The sequence below is a fragment of the Leucopleurus acutus genome, assembly GCF_964270905.1.
Source record: "Leucopleurus acutus genome assembly, chromosome: 3".
NCBI lineage: Eukaryota > Metazoa > Chordata > Mammalia > Artiodactyla > Delphinidae > Leucopleurus > Leucopleurus acutus.
In genome coordinates this window covers 147,613,449-147,627,205 of record NC_139145.1, presented here as the reverse complement: position 1 = coordinate 147,627,205, position 13,757 = coordinate 147,613,449, and the positions used below count along the sequence as shown (strand labels likewise).

The following is a 13,757-nucleotide window of genomic DNA, read 5'->3' as shown; positions in this document are numbered from 1 at the left end:
TTGAGTCCTTTCATCAAGTGTAAGCAGTTAAGCCTCAAAGAAGTTCATTACTCATGTGGAGGTGCAGAGAGAGGCAGGTGAGCCCCAGTGTAGCAGGTCTCCTCCATGAGGTCCTTGGACTCTGCTCAGCAGCTGTCAGATCAGGCCTCACTCACCATCTGAAACGGCAGCAGGGGATCCCAGGCAGCAGTGTGGAGGAGGAAAGATTAAAGCAGGGACAGAGTGTGTGCTGGTTGCCTTTCAAGGAAGTCTTAAAGCCACCATAGAATACTTTTATAGATTTTATTGACCGGAGCTTAGTCACATGGTCATGCCAAGCTTCAAGGGAGACTGGAAATGGAGTCTTTATTTGGGGGATCAGGTGCCCCCATAAAATCAGGAGTCAGTTGTTACCGGAAGAAGGGGATGAACTAGCAGTCTCTGCCTCAGTCCTCATAATCTGCCTGCAGGCAGTATACCCGGGCTTTGGGCAGGACACAGGGGATGAGTTAAGGGCATAAGGTGAGTGCCACCCAGGCCCATCCCTTTGATCAGGAGAAACAATCTTCTCCTAGGAGCTTCACTTAGTAGATTTGTGTTTGTATCTGATTGGCTAAAACTGGGTCACCTGACAACCCCAACTTCAAGAAAGTCTGGGGAGGTGAATTTTTAAAGTGTGTGTATTACCCCTGTGATCAAAATCAGGTTTTGTTAGGAGGAAGAGGAGAATGGATATCGAGTAGTTAACTAGTAGTATTTGCCACAGAGTAGTAATAAAAATCCAAAATAATTAAATCTAAAATTATCAAAACAGGATACTGGGTGTCCTGTGTTTAGAATCCAATTGCAGCAAGGCCACAACAAGATGGAATTTGATAGTATGCATTGGAAGTAATGGAAAACCTAGCCACAGTGGCTTAGTAAGTTAAGAATTTATTTTTCTCACCACAAGGAGTTTTGGAGGTAGGTGCCTGCTGGCATTGTTTCAGTGGCTAAGTAATGTCACAGTGAATCTCTTGACTTTTTCTTCATGGTCTCAAGATGGCTGCTGAAGCTCCAGCTCTCATGCCCATGTACAAGACAAAAAGAGGAAGGAAAGAAAATACACTAACAGACTTCTGCTTTCATCTCATTGGTCAGAACTGTGTCACGACCCTTCCTAGCAGCAAGCGAGGCTGGATAAGCTAAAATACTTGCTTATTTTTTAGCTTATCCAGCCTCCACAGTAAAGGCTGCAAGAGATAAAGGAGGGGGAGGTGTTAGATGATCTAACCTTTAGTATCTACCACAGAATGGATTGAGTACTATGTTTGAGTTAAAAAAATATTTGTTATACAGTTATATTGGCTTGTCAGGAATTTTTTTAAAAAATATTTATTTATTTATTTAGTTGCATCGGGTCTTAGTTATGGCAGGAAACTCTTAGTTGCGGCATGCATGTGGGATCTAGGTCCTGACCGGGGATCAAACCCCAGCTTCCTGTATTGGGAGCATGGAGTCTTAACCACTGTGCCACCAAGGAAGTCCCTCTTGTCAGTAATTAATATGAAAAATACTTGAAACTTTGTCACCTATAAATTCAATATGACTTACTGTGATATTGTTGCTAAAAGCTAATATAATTAGCTATAGTGATTAGAAGTAGAATGTTAAGGAATTAATGAATGGCTCCTTGATGATCACTGTCTTTGACAGCATTTGAAGTAGAGGGTATTATAGTGTGCATAAGAAATGGGAGATTTAGTCCAGAGAAGAGGTAGGCTAGGAGATGACCCATGGGCTGCTCTGTGGAAGGGGAGTTAGACCAGCGTTGTATTACTTATACAGCTAGGCTCCTGTGATGCAGTTTTTTTTGTTTCTGTTTATTACTTTTTTTTTTAATTCCAGGGGAGCATGATTCTATATCTAAAGCTTTTTGTGTTAAAGCATCTTAGTAAAAAGAGCTATGGCAAATTGCTGCACTTGAGAAAGTGTTGTCTGTGTCAGTTGTTGAGCAGAAGGCCGTTTGAAGGACTTGGGACTGTGTAATGGTATCTGAAAAGAGGAGGTAGGATACCCTTGAGGGCCTTGTTTTAAGACTACTTCTGTCATATTTTTTTCTTAGAGGCAGATATTGAGTTGTAGCTTAAAGAACATTGATGTACTCCACAGTAGGTTCAAAATATTTTACTTTCTGAGTGTATTAGTTATCTACTGCTGTGTAACAAATTACTGAAAACTTAGGGCTTAAAACAACAAACAGCAAATACTTTCTTTTTTTTTAGCAAATATTTTCATAATACGGACTCACACGGTTTCTGGGGATCAGAATCAGAATGGTGTAGCTGGGTGGTTTGGCTCAAGCTTTCTCACCAGGTTGAATCACCATTGTCGGGGAAAACCCACTTTCAAGCTCACCCCCACAGTAATGGCGGGCCTCAGTTCCTTGTTGGCTGTGGGCCGGAGGCCTCCATTCTTCACCACGTGGGCTTCTCATGGACCACTGGAGTGTCTGTGGCAGCTGGCTACTCCCAGCGATCCAAGAGAGAGCGAGCGCCCAAGATGCAAACTGCAGTCTTTCATGATCTAATCTTGGAAGTAATATCCTGTACCGTCACCACTCCTGCCACCTGCTTTTGGTCACAGAGACCAACCCCGGTGACATGGGAGGGGACCACACAGGGCATGAGTGCCAGGAGGTGGGGGTCCTTGGGGGCCATCTTGGAAGCTGGCTACCACCCTGAGGCAAAGATGCTTTCTGAATTCCGCAGTTAAGGAAGCACAACTAATTAGGGGAAAAGTAATTAGTTAGCACATCGTTTTTAAAGTTTATGAGATTTATTTTGGTATATGCTGGTAAGAAAGAAAACCTTAAGGATGGTGGTAAAGGTGGATTAAACATAATCTAGCACTGAATAGTAACAGCCTTTCTATAAATGATTGATTTATGTATTTTATTCCTTCTAAAAATAAAATGTGTACTACTCAGCATTTTCTGTTTGTGGATATCCAGGTTGAGTGCTCAGTGACGCACTGAGAGTTAGAGAAAAGCATGAAATTTCTACTCAAGTTCCCACTTATAACAGATCCTGATTATCAGCTGTCATCCATTTTCTGGTTTTCCTTAGTTGTTTTTCTTCATTTTTGTACACTCATCTATTTATGGCATTTCTGATGGAAGAGGTCCCTTTTAGAGTCTGTCCTTTACTTTTTTGATGACTGAATTTCTGTGCCTTTATTTTAACAGATAAAAATCTGGATAATGCCGCAGAAGCAGCTGAACAATTTAAACTAATCCAAGCAGCGTATGATGTGCTAAGCGACCCTCAGGAAAGAGCATGGTGAGCATCACGCTGTCCCTCCTTGTGTATCTTGTTGGGAAGAATGGTCAACAGAGGGTTTTTAAAAAATTTAATATATTAAATGGTTTGGGGTGTGTTCTAAAGCACCAGTCACCTGTTCATTATATAAAATGCAGTGTGTTGATAGGAAGGAACCTTAGAGATGATTACTCCAACTCTGATATTATAGATGATGAAACACAAAGCTTGGCAATCGTAGATAGTTATAATTTTGATACTTATGAAGTGCCTTCTCTTTGAATAAGGTCTTTTTGATGTCTGACAAATTTACTGATGTCAGAAAAGGAAGAATGTTGACTTTTCCTTAAAAAACAGATATAGTGTTTTCATCAAGAATTGTAATATTTTCCCAAGAACTACTTTATATAAGAAATTGAGTTAAGCTTCTACATCTATGACAGATTCTTTAACTCATGATGACCCAATCATTTAATGCCATTTCCAAACAAAAATTTCTCCGTTTGAAGTTCTGGGTTTCCAGATTCTCAGTGAACTTTTTGCTACAAAGTCCTGACATAACTGTGCAAGATCCCGCAGAGCAGGTGGGTGTTCAGTTCATCCGTGCAAGTCTTCTGTGTGATAGCATACAAGCACGGCCAGCTGTCAAGAGAGAAAGGCTGTAAAGAAAATTCTTTTTTTTTTTTTCACTTGGTCAAGATTTTATTTCAAGGCCTGAAAACACCAACTAATCGAAAATGGCCCTACTGCAATTTGTTATAATATATAAATAATATAAAACTTAAAAAAATGTAGACACTATTAACTAACTCCTAAACCACACACTATAGGCTTTTCAAAAGCAATAGTTATTTAACAAAATGTAAGGTGACAATATCAAAGAATTTTCACACTTAATGAGGACACAATCTGTCACAAGCTACTCACACAAACACAAATCTTTTTTACACTTTCCATGTTTGTTTTTAACTTTGTTTCATAGAACCACTGATAATTGAGGCTTCTTTCAAGTATAGGATTTCTAACATTAAATTACATTTTTGAAGTATTTCTATAAAGAAGAAATGAAAAAGACACATACTACATTGTTTACCATAAATTCATACACCAAAAACTCAAACAATCCAACTGAATTTATTCCTGCTTCCCCCTTCTCCAACATTAGCTTTAGATGTTCTTCTAAATATTATATAAACAGTTTTGTTAAAATCAGTTCTCTCATTTATGCACATTAGGGAAAAATGGTTTTATAATGAGTTATCTTTAAAATTCTAGATAACACTCTTTAGCCTTAAATTACATTGTGTACACACAACTACAACAGTTTGCATTTGCTCAGGAGCATATAATCACATTAAAAACAAATGACTTTGTAGTTCATAGTTTAGTTGGCTCTTAAATAGTTTCCCTGGGGGGGAAACAAGTATTTTGTGTTGTTTAAGAAACTGATATAGATAAATGAAATGCTAGGTGTTCGTTTAAACTTTGAGGAAACCTACAGATGAACTTTTGGGCGTTTTTTCTAAAATGCAAGAGATATGCGCTTAATCACTGTTCATATAGTGAAGGGATGGGATGGCAGATACAAACGCAGATGAAACTCTACATTTTGTAAATGTAGAGTTGGATATTCTAAATGGAAGAACTGACACTGACAATTGTTTACAAGAAACAAAGGTGAAGAAAAATGTTGAAGAATATCTACCCTTAGAAAGAGAGAAGTGTTTTACAAGACAAAAATGAGAACTAGAGATTCCAAAAACACTCATTTTACTGTTTTAAAAAAAAAACAAAAAAATAATAGGGAGAGAGTCTAGACCAATTAGAACTGAGGCAGCTGTAACAAAAATGGAACACAGTACAGTGATTTGAGCCCTTAAAGGAAATGACTGACTAAAATGAAATTTCACAAGTCTTCATGTCTATAATAATAAATAAATGTGCAAAATATCAAAAATACAAAGTCTGGATTTTTTCCCCTTAAGTTTGTAGTAAACTGTCTAGCCTCTGCTTAATATAGTTACTTTTATAAGCCTTCTGACTAGCAGAGCATGCTATACAGGCACATGCGTGCTAGAACTTTACCGTGAGAGTTACAGTTCTCATCTCAAGCTAGTGACTTGCCTGTTACCCATATTTATATATATTTCATTCCCATTGTAAAACACTTAAGGCCTTTCTAGTGGTACATTTTAATCAACATATTACATAAAAAAGCATCTTGATTTTTAAAATGAACCTTTTTAGTCCTGTAACATGGTGGGTTTAGTTGAACAGCTGGAACATAATATGGTAACTACATTGGACTGTTTAATTCACAGCTGTAGGAAAATGTTTGATTTTTAAAATATAACCAAGATGAGACTGTAGAGTTATGAGCAGTAAAATATTAGAAAACAGTGAATGAATAAATAAGATGCTTTTCCATCAGTGGCCGTTCATTGTTTTGCTTTTAGGAACCTGGAAGAAATTGTCTTCTTTGAGTTTCAAATGTTCTGGTAAATCTAGTCGTTTCTTAGCTTCCTCAGTATCACCTTGAATTGCTGAAATAAGTGACTCTAAAGAATCAGTTCTTTTCTGGTCTGAGGTAGCAAGAATTTCCCCATAGAATTCCTCTTTGAAAGTATGCATGATATGAGCTTCCATGGACTTTTTTGTATTCTTGTAGTATGGGTTCCATCCTATGCTCACCACCATCTTATGGACGTCTACACTTCCATCACTGGCCCAACCATGATATACGCCAGTGGATGCATCAGCCGGAAGATTATCTACTACTTGTTCAGGAAAGTTAGCTGTAGGAATGCCCAGGTGCTTGGGGCCGCGACCGAACCGCACCACCTGGCCGCGGCAGAAGTACGGCAGGTGCCTCATGACGCCGTCCGTTCGGGTTGCGGGCTGCGGTCCAGTCCGCGCATCAGGCAGAGCCGCCATCGAGGCGGTGCCCGGACCCCCGGGCCAGCCGGGGGACACGGGCAGGAGCTCCGCGGGCCGGGTGGGCGGGCGAGCGCACGGGCGTACAACGGGCCGAGCGGCGCGGACGACATGCCTCGGCGAGACCCTTACGCCGCTGACCAAACAGAAGGTGCCGGGCGACTCAGAGGCTGCGTCTGGAGGAAAATTCTTATTAAATTATCTTTTATATAAAAATCAGAGAATCCTAAATTTTTCTCCTCCTGAGGAATTTGGAAATCTGGCCTTAAGAAATGCTTTTGCCTTCCTTTGGAAACTTTGAAATTCTTTCCTGCCTTCCTTTTACTCTAGCTCTTCTCTAGATCTTAGGCTGTTTTCTTGTCCCGAGGATCCCCTTGTCTTTTTGTTTGAAGGCCCTGCCTATTAACTCTCCTGTCATCTGGAGGCAGTACTGCACGGTGGCGAGGAGCATGGGCCTCTGGTGCAGGACACGTGGTTTTGAATTCTAGCTCTGCTGCTCATTGGCTTTATGACTGTGGACAATGTTATGTAATATTGCTGAGCTTCAGTTTCCTGTTATATCAAATGAGGATAATAACCAGCTTTACAGAGTGAGGGGCAGTTGTATGTGTCTGAAGCTCCTAGATTGTTTACATAAACATTAGAAGAGTTTTATTCTGGTCCATGTTGGTAAATTCCCAGATCCCAAATGTGTAGTTAGCCTGTGGACCAGATGATGTCCACTACTGTCTTATTTAGTAAGGTCTCTTTCATGTGAAAGTGCAGCTACGTTTCTGGGAGAGTCATGGACATTCCCTGGCTCATTAAATTCCCCTCTTTGTATTGGCTAGTACCGTATACTGCCTGTAACGTACTGGGAGTTGCAGTCATAGTTTTAATCAGCACTTCTGTGAAAGATTATTAAGTCTTTGCCTGTTGATATTTTTCTTCAGATTTTTTGGTTGTGGGTTGACCATGTTAAAATGTACAATAATTATATTTTGACTGTTTCAGAGTAAGGAATCCTTTTGAATTCTTATTTATTCAGCCTTCACTGATGTCGCTAATTTTTTTGGTTTAGGTATGATAATCATAGAGAGGCTCTGCTTAAAGGTGGGCTTGCTGGAGAGTATCAAGATGACAGCTTAGATTTGCTTCACTATTTCACTGTGACCTGTTACTCTGGTTATGGAGATGATGAAAAGGTAAGAAATGAACTCACTGATAATTTCTTATCAAGTACTTTAAGTAAGACTCTCAAATGCAAAGAGAATTCCTAAAATTATTCTACAATAGAAGGTGAAGGAATGTTCATTTTGGAAACTGAAAAACAGAGCTTTCATATTTAAACTGTCAGCATATAAAGACCTTCAGTTGAAAACTAAATGTACTTTCAGTGACCGAGCTTGGGACTGTAATTCTGTAACATTAAAGTTTTTCATGTTGCATTTTAAAATCTTACTCTATAATTAAACTACAAGAGTGTTAAGAATTTGTGTTTCTGTTACTGTTTTTTAGGGCTTTTATACAGTGTATCGTAATGTTTTTGAAATGATTGCCAAGGAAGAACTAGAATCTTCTTTAGAAGAGGATGTTGAGGATTTCCCAACTTTTGGAGACTCCCAGAGTGACTATGATACGGTAGAAGAAAAATTCATTGCCATTTTGTAATTAGCATTTGTCAGTGTATCTTTTCCCTATTTTTTTATTTTAAGAAGAAGGGTTCTAGTTCTCAGTCTTTTACTGTGACTCTCTTCCTCTCTTTCTTTTCCTGATCGCCTCCCGTCTTTTCACTATTTAGTGATCTTGGTCCCATTCCATTAATTTCCTCATCAAATTCATTCTGAAGAGTTATTTTGTAAAGCCTTCAAAGGACTGTCTTCTCTGTTGATTAATAGTAAAGTTGTATATACGAAGAAAGGAGCTTAGATGTTTTGCATCAGCAATATTTGCTGCCTTACTAAAAAAGAAATCCAAATAAAAATCTAGCATTTTACCTGTTTTCTTTGTCACTAGGTAGTCCATCCTTTCTACGCTTATTGGCAGAGTTTCTGCACTCAGAAGAACTTTGCTTGGAAAGAAGAATATGATACACGACAGGCTTCAAACCACTGGGAGAAACGAGCCATGGAAAAAGAGAACAAAAAGGTTCGAGACAAAGCAAGGAAAGAGAAGAACGAGCTTGTCCGTCAGCTGGCAGCTTTCATCCGTAAAAGAGATAGAAGGGTGCAGGCTCATCGAAAACTTGTGGAAGAACAGAATGCAGAGAAGGCGAGGAAAGCCGAAGCAATGAGGCGGCAGCAGAAGCTAAAGCAGGCCAAGTATGTGGTGCTCGCTGGACCCTGTCTATGAGTAGGTGCTGGTCCCAGCAAGCATCAGTGGATACCTGGTGTGGTGCTTTCATGGGGGGTTTAATCCTCATTCTGCCTACATCCCTTTCTTTTACATTCTGGCATTGGATGATGTCTTTTCATCTGCTGTGAAAAAATTTTTCTTTTGAGTTGGATGTTTTCCTTCAGAGGCCCTTTATACTTGAGATTCTTTTCAGACTCTTGTAACGTTTAATAATAACTGACGTTAATCGAATTCTCATTCTGTACAAGGCCGTGTTGTAAGTGCTTTTCTTGCAACAATTCTGTGAAGTAAGTTCGGGTTTTTATCCTTTCTTTTGAGGAAATGAGGCCCAAGATCACATAGCTAATAAATTGCAGAGGTGGGAACTGGACCCTAGAAGTCAGTCCAGTGCGCTGCTTTTAAGTACCACACAATACTCTGTCCGTATACGCTTAGATATTTAGTTCATCTCAGTGCCTTTAAAGTTTTGTTGTTTTGAGTCACTGTAAAGGCGTTGTGTCCAGAGCATTATAGCATTCTTTAAAAAACTATTCACGTCTTGAAAGTTCTACCCACCTCATCTTTTGAAAAATTAGCACTTTACATGACACTTACGGTTTAAAACCACCTGAAGACTTTTTTTTTAAAATAAATTTTATTTATTTATTTATTTTTGGCTGCGTTGGGTCTTGTCGCTGTGCGCGGGCTTTCTCTAGTTGCGGCGAGCGGGGGCTACTCTTCATTGCAGTGTGTGGGCTTCTCATTGCGGTGGCTTCTCTTGTTGCAGAGCACGGGCTCTAGGCCCATGGGCTCCAGTAGTTGTGGCTCATGGGCTCTAGAGCGCAGGGTCCGTAATTGTGGCGCACGGGCTTAGTTGCTCCGTGGCATGTGGGATCTTCCCGGACCAGGGCTTGAACCTGTGTCCCCTGCGTTGGCAGGCGGATTCTTAACCACTGCGCCACCAGGGAAGTCCCCACCTGAAGACTTTTATTAAGTTGCGAAGAGTTATATGTTTCAAAACCCATTATCTAGTGGAGCAATTAAAATCAACCACATAACAGATAACAGATTTAAGTGACTTTGCCTGTTTCAGCCAAGCACAGGTTTTAAGTTTGTAGGCGCTGACAATTTGGGAGGAAGAAGCTCTCCAGGGGATGGGTTTTAAGCCCCCAAAATAAATAAAACCAATGCAGAGACTGTGCTGTGTGTGTCTAGACTGGCAGAGCAGTACAAAGAGCAGAGCTGGATGACGGTGGCCGATTTGGAGAAGGAGCTCAGGGAGATGGAGGCGCAGTATGAAAAGGAGTTTGGAGATGGATCAGGTGAAGATGAAGCGGAAGAACGGGAACTCCAAGACGGACAGGATGGTAACTTCCTCCATTCACTAAGAAACTGTAGGAAATAAATGTTTTTGTGTTCAGGGGTTGTGCACTCAGGATGCTCACAGATGTCCATAAAGGGCTCAGGTGTGAGACAACAACGAATGGGAGGGCAGATGAAAATCTGGAGAACACCTGGGTTCCGGCCGATTGTTGCCAGTTTCATGTTTGTTTGGTTTGTTTGTTTTTAAAGTGAGGCTGGAAAACTGGATTTTTATGTGCCATCTCCCAGTTTTTAAATATGGCAGATAATTGAAATGAAAAATAATTTGGCATGGCCAAGTGAAGGTAGACTATGGAAGTAGTATAATTGCAGTAATTTCATTAACGAACTCTTTTCTGACCATGTTTTGAACCATTTGGCTGCATAAATATATTGAGAAATGGGCATATTGTCAGGTGTAACTGGTTATTTTTAAAAAATGCAGTTAAGCAGTAGGTCAAGTTTTAATAGTAACTCTTTCCAGAAGAGCCGATACTGTGCACGAGTCTATCTGGCATATATAAATTGTCTCATTTCTGACTTGTAGAGGGGCTTCTCTTCGTGTCCTGAAATGTGTCTTTTCTCTTCCTCTATCATTAGAGCACAGGCATGTGACTGCCTTACAAGGAGAGGATTGGGCATTGTTGAGAATAGTGATTGCTATACCTGACTTTCTCCACTGTCTCTGGCTGTTCCATGAGAAATAAAAGTAACTGATCTAAACATGGTTTACTTAATTTTACCTTACTTACAAATGTTGGTTTTCAGACTAATAGCTCAAATGATAAAATGACAGACTTTTATTTATTCCACGTGATCAGGAAATTAAATGTTTTCTTAATGAATTGCAAGTAGTATGTGTGAAAGCGCCTTGATAGTTATGAAGCACTGTGTAAACGTGAGGTGGCATAATTATGTAGAGTTTTACAGTTTATAAGGTGCTTTCACATATAAGGTCTTGCTTGATCCTCACACTATGTCCCTTATATGTAGGTTTTGCTCATATAGTTATCTCTTTGTTACTGAGAAGCTCTGGCATATGTCTGAGAACATATGAGAACATTCTTAGATCCAGATTTTGACTTCAAATCCAGCATTCTTTATTAACTATTTGAATAATCAAACTATTTGAAAGTGTACACATAATTAGAAAGTATCTTATACGAAACATTGGAGGTATTTTGATCATTTATGATTTCAGTGAGAATGTCCTTCAGAATCATATTACCATTACTTATTATTAAAAAAAATGTAGAATATAGAAGAGATACCTTGGGTTCTTTATCGATCCCATAGTAAATCCAAAATGGCAATCAGTTTACTTGCTTATTTCTTATAAAGATAGAATATGGGATTGTGCAAAGACTTTCAACTGAGCTTAGATTTTGTGGTCTATATTGATAATAATTATTCCGTTGTAATAAAGCTTCAAGTTTATAAACGTCTGTAAAGATAATGTTAAACTTTATGTGTAATACGCTATTTTATGACCTGTCTTTCTAATAATGATGGAATGTCATAAACTAAGCTTATTTAAGCATTGAAGAGTAGATTACAATTATACATGTGTTCACACCAAATCTTGCTCAAGAGATAAACTAAAACACCTTTGTTGAAAAAACTGCTTTGTTATAGAACTATGAAAATGACATTTGATTTTCTGAACTTAGCCCATACCTAGGACTCTGAGAATTTTTTGAATTTTCTTCTAAGTAGGCTTATGAAAAGAACTTGAAAGGTAAAGTGATCTGTTTGGAAGCCTTCCCGTATAATTCAGTGCTGCTTTTGAGAGGCCAACTCAAATCTCGGTAACATTGTTTTTTCTTGGTGAGGAAGCAACAAATTTTAGTTTCTGATATGTGTGCAACTCTAGATACTTACTGAAGAGATGTTACTTGTTAACATGTTTTAGATTTATGTTCTAATCAAACAGGACTCTTAACTGTAGGCTTCCCTCTCATAGGTAAAGATGGTGACAAGGCTGAGGATGCAGAACTTTATGATAGCCTTTACTGCCCAGCATGTGACAAATCTTTCAAGACGGAAAAGGCGTAAGTTTAATATCTTTGAACTTACCTCCTCTTTTGAGGTGAAGTGTAGCACTTTGAAAGTCCTAAAAAAAATGCTTGTAGCAGTTGGTCACTAGCCCTCACCTGTCATCTTGGGGGATATCTTCCCAGCAGGGGAGGAAGAAGGATTTGTACCAGCAGGTAAGCCTGTTGGACTGATTCTCATTCATGTGATGTTCCTGTGTAATAGCTGCTTTTTAAACGTGTACGCTATCTCCAGAAAGAAACGTTGCTTGCTTTGGTGAGGAAGGCAGAGTCACACAGGCAAGGGGGCTAAACTGAGGCCAGTCATCTTTCTCCACAGTTGGTGCAAACTCACTTCCAGCCGTCACGCTCCCGTGAGGACCGTTGCCACCAGACCGAGAACTTCAGATGTGTCCTGCCTGTAGTATAGTTGCTGAAGTCGAAGAACTTTATCTTAGGGGAACAGTCACGAAGAGAGCAGTATTAGAAAGGATACTATCATAAGGCAGGCGGGGAGGGGCCGGCTAGAATCTGGGAAAAGATGAGAGTAGAATTAGCAAGGGGAAAAGAAGCAAAACACGTGCAGTAAAGGAGGAGGAGGCAAAGGATGGAAATGGAGCTCGGGAGTTCTGAGTGGTGTCACTGTGTAACCCCAGGGAAGAGCGATAGCGTAGCCGGAGGAGTGGCGCAAGGCGGGCAGAAACAAGCAAGGAAACAAAAGCAACGATGAAGGAGGCTTTAAAAGTAGCTTTTGTATTTGGAAAGGACGTCAAACTTACCGACAAGTTGCATGAATAGACTGTAGAGCGCCCGGTTCACCTGTTGCTCACATTTTGCCCCATTTGCACGTGCTCGTTCTCTCTCCACACACACAGACAAGGTTCTTTCTGAATAATCTGAGAGTAAGTTACATACATAGTGCTCCTTTACCTCTGAACACTTAGTATATATTCCTTAAGAATAAGGACATTCTTCTACATAATCACAGCCGTCAACTTCAGGAAATTTATAACGTTGATGTAGTACTTTTATTCCATTTACTGCCTATATTTCGCTTTTGTCAGTTGATCCTGTATTAATGTCCTATGTAGCATTTTCCCAACTTCAATACAGGATCTCGTCTAGGATCATGTATTGCATTTATTTATTTAGTCTCATTTAATCTGGACCAGTTCCCGTTTCTGTGCCATTGACATTTTGGAAGAGAACTGACCTTTAAAATGGTTTTTAAAAACAGACTATTTCTCATTTGGGTGTGTCCATTTCCTCATGATTAGATTCAGGTTGTGCATTCCTAGCTGGACTACTGTGTAAGCATGTGTTGCTCTCAGGGTTTCTATCTAGAAGGACAGAAGTCTGTCTGCCCCTCATTGGTGGTGATCGTTTTGATCATTCAGTCAAGGTGTTGTCTTGTTTTTCCACTGTATAGTTAGTATTTTTTCCCTTGCAGCGTGTTTAATATGCGGGGAGACACTTTAAAGCCATGCAGATATCTTTCTCTTCATCAAAATTTCCTTCCTGGATTTAGCACCCACTGATGGTTTCAGCTTGTACCAATCTTATCTATAATCATTTCAAAACGAGGCTTTTCCAGTGCCAGTGCTCCTACATCATAAGTCATCATTTGACCTTCTGCTGTGCACAAGAACATTTACCTGTCTGTTGTCAGTATGAATTTCTTTTCAGTGCTTTAAAATTCATTGTTGCCCTTCTCATGCTCAAATTTCCCAGATGTGGTTAGTGAGAATTCCTTCAACGTGGCTCCTGTGTCCTTCTGACATGTCCCAGCCATATTTTTGAGCACTCACTTTCTGGCACAAGATGTTCCAATTTCTCT

General features: G+C 39.7%; 2 protein-coding genes across 3 annotated transcripts in view; one reads left to right on the top strand and one right to left on the bottom strand.

Moving 5' to 3' along the window:
* The window catches only part of DNAJC21 (DnaJ heat shock protein family (Hsp40) member C21), a 31,885-nt gene that overhangs the window by 4,358 nt on the left and 13,770 nt on the right, over positions 1-13,757 (top strand). For both annotated transcript variants that reach the window (XR_014326132.1, XM_082837293.1), the window contains exons 2-7: positions 3,206-3,299; positions 7,273-7,396; positions 7,710-7,832; positions 8,208-8,512; positions 9,741-9,892; positions 11,851-11,938. Coding sequence is in view for 1 of the 2 variants with exons in the window: in XM_082837293.1 (XP_082693419.1) it covers positions 3,206-3,299; positions 7,273-7,396; positions 7,710-7,832; positions 8,208-8,512; positions 9,741-9,892; positions 11,851-11,938 (886 nt within the window). In the remaining variant the exon portion in view is untranslated. The remainder of the gene's footprint in view (positions 1-3,205; positions 3,300-7,272; positions 7,397-7,709; positions 7,833-8,207; positions 8,513-9,740; positions 9,893-11,850; positions 11,939-13,757) is intronic.
* On the bottom strand, positions 5,450-6,212 carry LOC309958776 (riboflavin kinase-like; the record flags this gene model as incomplete). Its single annotated transcript, XM_082834892.1, has 1 exon — positions 5,450-6,212. One exon carries the CDS (start codon positions 6,210-6,212, stop codon positions 5,706-5,708), a length of 507 nt encoding a protein of 168 aa, XP_082691018.1. The 3' UTR covers positions 5,450-5,705.